This window comes from Eublepharis macularius, chromosome 16 (assembly GCF_028583425.1).
Source record: "Eublepharis macularius isolate TG4126 chromosome 16, MPM_Emac_v1.0, whole genome shotgun sequence".
Taxonomy (NCBI): Eukaryota; Metazoa; Chordata; class Lepidosauria; order Squamata; family Eublepharidae; genus Eublepharis; species Eublepharis macularius.
Window position 1 is genome coordinate 12375042 of NC_072805.1, and position 12843 is coordinate 12387884.

Genomic DNA, 12843 nt, shown 5'->3' on the forward strand with positions numbered 1-12843 from the left:
CCCAGGCTGACTCAGGCTGCCTTGAAGGAGGTGGCCATGAAACCACTCAAGAAACTTCCTCAGCTATTTAAGATGCTTAACTTTTTATCCAACAACGAACTGGTTGATAATCTCCAGATCCAATCCAGACGTTCCTGGATTGTGCTGATTACAACAGTCTGGTTTGGGGACACAAGCTGCTTTGGTTTCCCTGATGGGAGAAGAGGAGGGGGAAGGGTGCAACCCCCTTTGCTCTTCTTGGACTTCTGTGCAGTGGCTAAATTGGAGCTGAATAGGTAGTTCCACTCTTTTCCAATGCAGCAGTTTCCATTCTGTGACATAGCCATCTGTATTATAAGTTCCCCAAGATTCTCTTTTGTCCCCTATACATGATGTTAATTGCTGGGAGATAAATAAATATAGGATTGGGAACTACTCAACCCTCTCATTTACATTCAAAACAGATGAGGCTGCAAACAATTTCAACAAGTATCAATAATCTATCACAGTTTATCCTGCCATTCCTCTAGGAAACTCAGGGCAGCTGACAAAGTTCTCCTCCACTTTTATTTATGTTATTTATACACCTTTAAGCAAAGAACATAAGCAAAGCCATGTTGGATCAGGCCAGTGGCCCATCCAGTCCAACATTCTGTCACACACAGTGGCTAGAAATCCAGTGCCATCTAAAGGACTGTCAGTGAGGCCAGGACACCAGAAGCCCTCCCACTGCCTTCCTTCCAGCACCAAGACAACAGAGCACCACCTCCCCACAAAGAGAATACCATCTATCTCCTGTGGCTAATAGCCACTGATGGACCTCTGCTCCATATATTTGTTCAGTCCCCTCTTGAAGCTGGCAATGCTTGTAGCTGCCACCACCTCCTGTGGCAACGAATTCCATGTGTTTATCACCCTTTGTGTAAAGTAGTATTTTCTTCTATCTGTTCTAACCCGACTGCTCAATAATTTCATAGAGTGCCCACGAGTTCTTGTATTGTGAGAAAGGGAGAAAAACACATCTTTCTCTACCTTCTCTAACCCGTGCATTATCTTGTAAACCTCTATCATGTCTCCCCTCAGTCGTCTTTTCTCCAGGCTAAAGAGCCCCAAGCGCCTCAATCTTTCCTCATAGGGAAAGTGTTCCAACCCTTTAATCATTTTAGTTGCCCTTCTCTGTACTTTTTCCAGTGCTATGATATCTTTTTTAAGGTGTGGCGACCAGAACTGTACACAGTACTCCAAATGAGGCCTCACCATCGATTTATACAGAGGCATTATGATACCGGCTGATTTGTTTTCAATCCCTTTCCTAATAACCCCTAGCATAGCATTAGCTTTTTTTATGGCAGTCGCACACTGTGCTGACATTTTTAGTGAGTTATCTATCATGACTCCAAGATCTCTCTCTTGGTCAGTCTCCGCCAGTTCAGACCCCATCAACTTGTATTTATATTTTGGATTTTTGGTTCCAATGTGCATTACTTTGTACTTGGCTACATTGAACCTCATTTGCCACATGGATGCCCACTCTTCTAGCCTCGACAGATCCCTTTGGAGTGCCTCACAATCCTCTCTGGCTTTCACCACCCTGAACAATTTCGTGTCATCTGCAAATTTAGCCACTTCACTGCTTAATCCCAATTCCAAATCATTAATAAACAAGTTAAAAAGCATTGGACCCAATACTGACCCCTGTGGCACCCCACTGCTCACCACCCTCCACTGTGAGAAGTGCCCGTTTATACTCACTCTCTGTTTCCTATTAATTAGCCAGTTTTCGATCCACAAGAGGACTTGGCCCTTTATCCCATAGCTACTGAGCTTACTTAGGAGCCTTTGATGAGGAACTTTGTCAAAAGCTTTCTGGAAGTCAAGATAAACAATATCTATCGGGTCTCCCTTGTCCACTTGTTTGTTCACTCCCTCAAAGAACTCTAACAGATTGGTGAGACAAGATCTTCCCTTACAGAACCCATGCTGAGTTTTCCTCATCAGCTTTTGGTCATCAATGTGCCCACTAATTTTATTTTTGATAATAGTTTCCACCAACTTACCCGGTATTGACGTCAGGCTGACTGGCCTGTAATTTCCCGGATCTCCCCTGGAACCTTTTTTAAAGATGGGGACAACATTAGCTACCTTCCAGTCCTCAGGAACAGATGCAGAGTTTAATGACAGATTACATATTTTTGTGAGGAGATCTACAAGTTCACACTTGAGTTCTTTCAGAACTCTTGGATGTATGCCATCTGGGCCCGGTGATTTATCAGTTTTTAAATTATCTAGCAGTCGCATAATAAGACTCAGGGTGCACTATATACTATAGTTTATTCCTTTATCAAGGCATGCTTCTGAACCTTATAGCCTTATTCACTGAGTTAAAAAACCCTCGTAAATAATTCATTTTTGCACAATTTGCAGAATGCTAGGAGAGTGGGAGGTTTCCCGACCTCCTCAGGCAGACCATTCCACAAGGCAGGAGCTTCAACAGTGAACGAGCACGTACAGGCAGTTCTTGAGCTTGCCTTTTGCAAAAGGCCCTGCCCTGACGAGTGAAGCTGTCATGGCGGAGCACACAGGGAGAAGTATTCCTGCAGATACAAGGGACCAAGGACATGAAGGGCTTCGTAGAGAGTAACCAGTGCCTTGAACTGAGACAGCTAGCTGATGGGTGGCCAACGAAGTGACTGCAAAATGTGAGTAATTTGCATGCTCCAACCAGCTCCTGATAACTGCAGCGACTGGAGTCTCCTGAACTGACTTGATCCTCAGACAGGTTAGGCTGAGAGTTACTAGCCCAAGATCATCCCAGCTAGCTCCATTGTTGATTGGAGATCCTAACAATGGTCTTCCCCATTCCTAATATGACATTCTAAGCACTACACCCCACTGACTCTTAATAAAGGAATGTATGGTGTCTAAGGGCCAAGGTTCAAGTGACACCAGACACGTGTTTATTAATGTGTCGGAGACACAATGTTACCTGGGAACTGTAGTTAAAAACAGCGTTCTGTCCCTAGCGTGGGGAGGCAGGGGATGGGAAGAGCTTTTCAAAGATACTTTTCAAAGACCAAGAAGAACTTTAAAATTGTTTTCTTGCAATCTCAATGGAGAGAGTAATACAAGACCCTGTATCTAGTGCAGGGAGGCAGGGGAGGGGAAGAGCTGGTGGTTCATCTCTCCACAGAGATTGCAAGAAAACAACTGCAAAGTTCCTCTCCTCCAGCCCTCCCACATGGTTCTCTTTGAAAACTGTCTTTGAAAAGCTCTTCCCCTCCCCTACCTTCCTGCACTAGGGACATAACAATGTTTTCAACTACAGTTCCCAGGTAACAGTGCATTTCCTACACATTAAAAAACACGTGTCTGGCATCACTTGTAGCTTGGCCGTAAAACTGCAGCCAAATCCCAGGATAGCCCACTGAGGACCACTGGTCCCTATTCACTGGTTCCTATTCATTCACTGAGGCAGCTCCTCCTTGCCACCCCTTCCCAAAAGTACGCAAGAGGGCTGCAGTGGCCGACTCCGTGACTTTTTTGGTAATCGTTTTAGAACAAGATTCTGCATAAGTACAAGCAGTGCTGTCTTCTCATCTTTCACAAACTGTGGAAAATGAAGACCTGCTCATTTGAACTAACTAATTAGCAGAGTTTTATGGCAGTCGATTTATGGATTTCAGACTGTCAGCTTCTATACTAGTGAAGTTTTAAGAGGGCTGCTTTGTGAATTGCTGTTTTTGGCTATGGCTTTGTAAACCAAACTTGCATGAAGTTGGTACAGAAATATTTTTAACAAATAACAGCTGACCACGGTGGTGAGATTCAACCTGATGGATGGGCTTGAACTCCCTCTCCGAAATCACGTTTGCAGACTGCGGGTGCTATTAGCTCCAGCACTGCTTATCAACACAGACACGGTATCCGTAGCTTGAAGAGCCTTTTACCTCCTCCAGCTAGTACGCCAGCTACATCCTCTCCTGGAAAAGGACGATCTTGTCACAGTTATCCACGCCTTATCATTGGTAAAGCTTGATTACTACAATGCATTGTAGATGAGATTCTCTTTAAGGACCTTGGCAACATCAACTAGTTGAGACCGACTGCAGCAAGCCAGTTTCACCGGTATTAGAATATCTTTATTGGCCACCAGTTAGCTTCTGGGCACAATTTAAAGCTCTGGCTTGACCTTTAGAGCACTAGACATCTGAGACTGGAGTATCTGAAGGACTCTCTCTCCTAGGAATCTGCCTGCAGGCTCAGACAGTCAATGAAGGCCGTTCTTTGAGCTTCTCCACCTTCAGAAAGAGGTCACTGGAAACAAAGACCTGTTCCGTGGTTGCATCCATTTGTGGGACTCCTTCCCAAAAGATGTTTGCTAACATCTAGTATTTGTCTCGCTTGCTCTCCTCATCTTGTGATGGTTAGTTTATTACTGTTTATGTCACTATTTCTAAATTACTGTTTAAGCTTTTTTTAATATAAAGTAATTGTTTAAAAGTATTTGCATACCTTCCTCAACCATCAGGTGCCTAGGGTGGCTAGCCACCACAACCACCACCATAGAAAACAGTCCAATTCTATCCACAGTGATTCTCTCTCTGCAAAAGTTTGTTCCTGTTTTCTAGCTCATTGGTTTCATTTGTCCATAATCATATCTAGCAACACTATCCCAAAATCTACTTTCCCTCATCCTTTTTATAGATTTTATATTCAAGGACAAACTGTATCATGCTATTCTTACTCCACCAGATTTCTGATGCACGCACATTGTCTTTGAGAATGCACACTTTAACTGTCCTGTATCTCGGTAAAGCACACACAAGAAAAATGCACAGAATACTTTTTAGTATTACTTAGTTTTATTGTGGAATATATTAGAAAGATGCCCTGCACCTGAACGAGTATGTAAAATAGAGGTGAGGGCTGCTGTATGGCAACAAAATATGGTTTTCCAATGAGGGTGCACATAATGGGTGAGTCATTAACAATCTCAGCTCCCTGACAGGAGTACCTGCATAACAGGCATATTTGCTCAGTCAAAATAACCTGCACAACAAACTGCAGACAGCCACCTAATTTTTTCCAACCTTCAGTTATTCCACATTTCTTTTTAAATTTCAAAGTGTGCACTTGATTTATCCCCAAAACAAAAGGAGCTCCTAGTTAGACCAAACAATGAATTGACAATTACTTACTTGTCTGATTGTATATGCATCACAACAGCTTTTAAGAAGAATTTCTTCCACCTATATTCATTGCTAATGTGACTAGTGAGGAACTGCAGAAAGGTCCAAGTCTCTACCCATATGTTCTCTCCTATGTGGGATAATTCAGCATTATATAAGGAGAATAAATTAAAAAGTGCGGAAAGAATGGATTGACTAGGGTATAATAAGTACACTGAAATATTTATGACATGAGGAAGATATTTTCTTATCTTATTTACCGCTGACTCAAAAAAAATAACCCGACCCAAGGCATCAGTAATAGTGCAAGCAATTTCCTCATACTGGATCCATGCCATCCTGGCTATTAAAATCATGCTAAGAGAAAGTGGAAACTCTCCTAGGGAAGATTATTAATAAGCCATTCTCCCAAGGGGTATTTCCTTCACATCTGAAAGAAGCTGTGATCAGACTTTGAGAAATCATCTTTGGATAACCAGAATGTGGGGAACTATCAACCTGTCTTCCCTTTTGGGGCAAAGCGACTGAGCTGGTCACAGAAGAGCAACTGCAGGTTTTTCTGGATGAAACATGTGCCTTTGACTCATTTCAGTCTGGCTTCAGTCCTGGACTCAGGACTGAAACATCACTTACTGGTCTTGGTTGATTATCTCTGGCTGCAATGCAATAAGGACAGTCTATCACTGCTGACATATTAGAGCTGTCAACAACATTTGACGTGGGCACACAGAATATTTGGGCACATCAGCAGCAATCAATGTCTGAGACAAAAGGTAAAGTTGGTTTTGTTCTTGTTGGCAAGGAAGAGTTTCCAAGGAGAGGCAGCACAAACTAGTTCGAACCTGGCGTGTAGGGTGCTGCACGTCCTATTTTATCTCCCATACACCTTAACCTTTATGTTAAGCCTTCAGCAGAGATCATCTGGAATGGGTTGCCCCCAATATGTAAAAGTCAGCCTGCATTATCTCGTTACCTAAGCCTCCAGAAGCAGCTGCAACAGTCCTGCACCAGTGTCTTAAGAACAAGGTCAAGAGGCTGGGGGCAAACAAACCGAAACTTAATCCATGCAATATGGAGGTGATGCTGACTTGGAAGGCAGAGTGTTTGACTGGCACTGATTTACTGCCTTAGACTGGATTGAAGATCTACTAAAGGGAGCTTTAATTAAGAATTTGGAGTTGCTCCTAGACCCCACCTTGTCAATGGATAAACAGGTTGGTGCTGCTCTTCTTTCTTGTTCATGAACTGACTCCTTAGACTCTGCAAACTAAGCCATCCTGATCCACGCTACTGTTAAACTCCAGAATGAACTACTGTAACAAGCTCTACATCGGTGACCTTTGAAGAATTTTGAAAGCTTCCACTGTTACAAAACACAGCAGTGAAATTTCTGTCAGCTGCGTCAAATATATAACTCCACTGCTGCATCAATGGCGCTGGTTGGGTATTTGCTTCCAGGATCCAGGATTCCTTCACAGCCTGGGGATCTCATACTTATGAAAGCACATCTCCTGTTATATGCCCCCTGTACCAGCCATATTCTTCAGACAATCTTCTCCTTGCTCTCTTAAGATTGCCCAATTGGCAATGGTCAGCTATGCGATTTTTCTGTGGCATGTCCAGTCCTTGCAATGGCTTACAGAGCAGGGGTGCGGAGGGTGCCTTCATTTACTGCATTCCGGAAGGCTTGTAAAATGGTTTCCTGTGAGAGGGTATTTGTTGGAGAGTAAACTGGCAGATCTGGACTGTTACACTCTTTTAATGAGTTTGCAAAGTAGCTTTAAGTCTAAAAAAAAATGATATCTACCTATCTAAGAGCCCCGAGGCGCAGAGTGGTAAGCTGCAGTACTGCAGCCCAAGCTCTGCTTACAACCTGAGTTCGATCCCGGCGGAAGCCAGGTTCAGGTAGCCGGCTCAAGGTTGACTCAGCCTTCCATCCTTCCAAAGTCGGTAAAATGAGTTCCCAGTTTCCTGGGGGTAAAGTGTAGAGGACTGGGGAAGGCAATGGCAAACCACCCCGTAACAAAAGCCTGCTAAGAAAACGTCGTGATATGATGTCCCCCCATGGGTCAGTAATGACTCGGTGCTTGCACCTTTACCTACTTTTTACCTGTCTAACAGCAATGACTTCACCATGTGGATAAATAAAACCACACAATGGGGCCACTCAAGGCTAGGGCAGATATTTTTGCAAAGAAGGAGGACCCCCAAGTTTGCAGAAAGTAGGATGGGGGAGATAGGACAAAATTAAAAGTGCCAAGATCTTGCAAGACTACACTGCGAGATCGTGGCTGCCATTTTGGGTGGTATTGGTAAACCTAATCAACAATAACCGAAGCAACTCAAATTGATAGCTAAGATCTCACACAGCAGTATTGAAAGATCTTGGCACTTTTAAACTATTTTATTACTGATACCGCCTTTAGGGGGAGGCAGGAGGAAGGAAGTGGGAGAAGATGCAGGGACTGAGGGAGGGGGAGACGAGAACTAGGAAGGGAAAAGGCTACTAATAAAATGGGAGGAGAGAAAGCAGGACAGGGAAGAATGGGAGCCGGAGCGAATGGGGGAAGCACAGGGAAGGGGGAGAAAAGTGGCGCTAGCACAGGAAAGGCAGCCAGCAGTGGGTGATGGGATTTCCCTTCCCCCCTGAGTCCCCTTGCTTGTTGATTACTATTTTGGGACTAGATAATTGTGCTACTTTAGACGTTGTGTATGACTTAGATACTATATCAAAAAGCAAGATGGTCATTATATACAAAGCGCTGGAAAGTTATTTTGAACCTTCTCTGGGTTCTGAGAAACACTTGGGAAATGGATTCTGGTTTGACCATTCACATGAATCAACTAGAAAAATTTTCTGTAGATCTTAGTTGTGCTCACTTGGAAACAAGGCCTGAGCAATAGGAAAGCAAGCTGTGTTCAAGGGGAATTGCTCAGAGTTTGGTGCATGTGACTGCTGCCTAACATTTATCCAACCAAAGTTCCTATTCAGTGCGTGGCATACCTCAGAGGCACTTGAAGAAGTTGTCAGTGGCTCTGCATGTCCCCCAATGTCTCAATAATGTAAATTCAATAGAATAGCTGCAAGGGTACTATCACCCCCCCAAGCCTCCCTATCATCTCCCCTCGGTGCCAAACTTAAGACTGTAAGCTCCTAAAGGCTTAAGCTCTGTAACACACACTGACACCTTAAATCCTGTCCACTGCTGCCTAGTTAAAATGTGTATTCCAAACCCCTGATTTAACCATATGCATAGCAATAAGACAGTCGCTAAACGGCAGAATCACACCATATTCAGGAAGTTAACTGTGTATTGTATTTCAAAAGAGCCTCCCAGATTTGAAAGTCACTGCTCTACACTTCCTGGCTCAAGACAAACATGTTACTCTTGCAAAACATTTTAAGGAAAACCAACAAGCACAGTGAGCACCAGCACTCTCCATGGAGGCTGCAAAGGCAATCCGACTGGGGCTGGAGAATCATCAAAACCCGTCAAACTATTGCAGAACTGGCATTTAGCAGGACAACAATAAGCAGAGACTACCGCACACAAATCGAGTAAGCTGCCACAGCAAACACAAAAGCCCTATAAATGTTAACGCACATTTTTTACTACTGTTTTTTGTCTTAGGCACCAACCACGCCGGTCCTCCACTCCCAAACATACAGAATCTACTTTTGATCAGTTTATTCAACTTGTTGCCCTGCCCTCCTCAACGGCTTCAAAGTGGCATGCATGGTTCTCTTCCACCCCGCATTTACTTCCTCGAACTGCCTTTTCGTTATCACAGTACTACTCGGAAAAGTGGGACCAATAGTCTTCTAAAGCGTAAGGAGAAATTCATTTCTCCCACCAGATGTTTCTTGGTAAAATAACAGGCGGTCGATTGACAAACATCTTCATCTTATGCAGAAATAACAGCAGTGAAGAATGACTGCAATTATACGACATGCTTGCAATGCACGAAGCTTCCCAGCCTAAGCCTACCCAATGCTTTGTGGTGGCAGTAAGAGCTGAGCTGTGGTGTCTTTTCTCCCCCCTCCCTGCCAACGGGATGGACATTTGACATAAAAAGGTCACCTGCTACAATAAATTTGTTAATCTTTAAACATGCCACAAAACTCTGTTATTCTGTTAAAAATGCTGTTAGACAAAATATAATACGAAGATACACATGCTTCCCACCGCATTTTAAGCAAGGCTGGCTAGTATTAGCATGTAGTTCACTGCAACATCCAAGTTTGCTTGTTAAAGAACCCATCCAAGTGGTCCCCAACAACAGCTCTTTCCAGGATAATGCAAATAATGGAACGGCTCTTCCCTGCAAGCTTCACATTACAGTTATCCTAGCTTAGTATCTATCCTGCCCCGTAGGATCCACCAGATACTATTTTACTGCACAGAGACAGCAGGTGTGGTACTAAGACAAGACACAATACTATTTCTTCACAAAAATAGTTTCATGCTGCAACTTCAGATTTCCAGGACAGAAAGGGAGGGAATATGATCCAGAGTTAGCCGTGTTAGTCTGTAGTAGCAAAATCAAAAAGAGTCCAGTAGCACCTTTAAGACTAACCAATTTTATTGTAGCATAAGCTTTCGAGAATCACAGTTCTCTTCATCAGATGCATGGAGGGCAAAAAGAAACTGGTCAGATATAGAGGAGGAGAGGGGAGGGCAGAGTAGATGCAAACAGCTCCTTCTGAGCTGAGGGAATATGGTTACCAAACTACCACTAAAACACAGATACAACTCAATGGCCCTATTCCTATTCTAAATCTGAAAGTTCAAATGGTTAAGAACAATCTATTACACAGCTGTAGAAATACCATAAAACGCTGTCCCCACCTCAGAGGCTCCCCACAAAAACTCACCTTAAGAATTTTCACAACCACTCGTTCATTGTTGGTAATGTTAATAGCCTCAAAGACTTCACTATACTTCCCCCGGCCGAGTTTCCGAACAAGTTGGTAATCGTCTTGATTACTACAGTGAAAAGAAAAACATGCTTTAGTTACAAACTTGAAATTCTCTCCTAATTCCTCCAGAAAGAGATGGTCATGCTTTAGATTCTTTTCAAATGTGAAGAGCAAGAGAGTTTCACTTCAAGACAGTGTAGCATTTTCAACATCGCTCTTTGTGAAACGTGACTGCAGGATAGAATAATCTTCAGTATTATAAGAACTGCAGGGAAATAAGAAAAGAACCTAAAACTCTTTAAGTTAAGAATCCCCAATACTTGTTATTCATCTATAGCCATGAGATCAGAATAAGAATCCGCCAACAGCTGTTAAGACTTCTCTAAGTCAGTCAACAATTGACTTATGCTACGGAACTGACAGACTGTTCCAAATTACACATTGGGGGCAGTGTACCACACAAAATAACTCTTTATCAATTCTCTTTTTCAAGGGTCTTGAGTGTGGAAGACAATTCTCTATAGAAAACTTTACCTTCTCTCTTTCCTACCAACATTCAAACAAGGTTGATGGCAACAGGGAAGGAAAACATACTCCCCAACTGGTTCATAGGGTAACATTCCTGATTAGCACTTCCTATTTCCAAATCACCCCAACTTTTGCTCTGTTTCAAATACAGAATTTACATTTATTTATATATCCTGCCCTCCATGAAAGCAGGCTCAGGGCAGGTCACAACATCATAACAATAAAACAGCAATACATAAAATAACACTAAAAAACTATAAAAGCATTCAGAGTAACTAATATCATTTGGTCTTAAAGGTATGCTTTATGCCCATTAAGGTATGCTGCTTTAAGTCTATATGTCACAACTCTGTAACTCCCACCTGCACCCTTGCCAACAAACAGAAGTGTGAGAGCGTGCCCTGGATCTCTTTTTCAACAAAGGAGGACACCCATTCTAAAAAGGTGTTTCCCACATGGTCTGATTTAAACATAAAACTTGAGACTCAAAGTAATATTCTATGCCTTGGCTGTCACTTTGGAAAGCTTGTCTCTTGTTAGAAATACAAAATTATCTGGCTCAGATCTGGCAGAAAATCTCACCCAGAAATAAGATCATAAGAAGCACCTTGTTGCATCTGACTGGTGGGCCATCCAGTCCAACATCTTGTTTCACACAGTGATCAACAAGCTGCTTTAGGGAGCTTACATACAGGTCATAGAGGCTGAGACTTTTTATTTCTCTCTACTGCAGACGAAACTCCTCCCTCTCTCTTGATCTAGCACAATTTTATCTTATCTAGGACATGTTTATCCCCCTTCTGGCACCTGTATTAAGAGGTCGACTGCCCCTGGATGGGGAGGTTCCTTTAGTCGTTCTAACCAGTCTGCTGATGGACCTATTCTTCATGAATGTGTTTAATTCTCTTAATGCTTATGGCCATCACATGGGCAGCAAACTTATTGAGGAAAGAAGACCGCCCTGAATCCATTGCCCATCAACTTCATTGGGTACCCCAAACGCTGAGCATTATGAGAAAGGAAAGGAAGAAAGGCCCTCACTATATTCACATTCTGCACCCCAGATCTACCTCTCCTTCGGTCATCTCCTTCCACGCTAGAATAGCAACATCAAAGTGAGATGCAGCCACTCGGGACTCTGAAGAATACAGTATCTGAAGAAGTGAGCTGTGGCTCACGGAAGCTCCTGCCCTACCACAAATTAGTCTTATAGGTGCTCCTGGACGCTTGCCCTTTTCTGCTGCTACAGACAGACTAACGCGGCTGCCCATCCTCATCTATCTCCACGGAAGGCACCCCATTTAGCCGTACAGAATGGAAATCCATCTACCTTGCGAAAGGTATCTGAAGAAGTGAGCCGTGGCTCACGAAAGCACCACCACAAATTTTGTCAGCCTTATGGGTGCTCCTGGACTCGGGCTCTTTTCCACTGCTACAGACAGACAAACGCGGCTACCCAGGTCTACTCTGAAGTAACCGCCACGTGCAAGAGCCCTTACGCCCAGGCCAGAGCTTTCAGGGTTGCCCTCAGTCCTATCCTTGCGCTTGTATCTAGCCCAGTCTTGGGTTTCCACACACGGTCGCCAACCGGTTGCCCTGGAGAGGCCCCAAAGCAGGCTCCGGAGACCGCGGCCTGCCCCGCCCCAGCCGCCCCCGAGGCGGCCTGCTCCGCGCCGCGACGCCCGGCGTCTGCTGCCTCCGGCCGGAGAGCTCCCCGCGCCCCTCGCGCCAAAAGAGGAAGCGAGCGGCGCAGCGGGGCCAGTGCGGCACTCGGGGCCGGGCGGAAGAGGGAGGCGCCCGCGGGCCGGGCGAGGGCGACCCACGGCGGGCGGGCGGGCGGCTCTTACCCCCAGGTGGGGACGTGGGCCTCGTAGTCCCAGTACTCGCGGCTCCTCAAGCTGTTCACCTCCGCGTAGACGCGCGACCTGCTGCCGGCGGCCGGGCCGGGCATGGCGGCGAGGCGGCGGCGCGGCGGGGGGGCGGCGCGGCTGCGGCCGAGGCCGAGGCGGGCGGCGGGGCGGCAGCGGCCCAGCAGCAGGCGCAGCACGGCGGGGGAGAGGGGCGGCGGGGGCGGCGCCAGGCCGCTGCGCGCTTGTCGGCGGGCCCTCGCTGCCTGCTCCACTCGCCGCCGCAGCGGACCCGGAAAAGGAGGCGGCGGCGGCGGCGGCCTCGCAGCGGCCTCGGCGGCGACACGCCTCCCGACTCGGCCCCGCTCGGCAAGAGAGG

At 45.2% G+C, this 12843-nt stretch overlaps 1 protein-coding gene across 2 annotated transcripts in view; it reads right to left on the reverse strand.

Annotated features, from left to right (window-relative positions):
* CSNK2A2 (casein kinase 2 alpha 2) overlaps nt 1-12654 on the reverse strand; it is a 38766-nt gene extending 26112 nt beyond the window's left edge. For both annotated transcript variants that reach the window (XR_008598370.1, XM_055000668.1), the window contains exons 1-2: nt 12465-12654; nt 10045-10156 (exon numbers count right to left, since the gene is read on the reverse strand). Coding sequence is in view for 1 of the 2 variants with exons in the window: in XM_055000668.1 (XP_054856643.1) it covers nt 10045-10156; nt 12465-12568 (216 nt within the window). In the remaining variant the exon portion in view is untranslated. The remainder of the gene's footprint in view (nt 1-10044; nt 10157-12464) is intronic.
* Nucleotides 12655-12843: the final 189 nt, after the last annotated feature.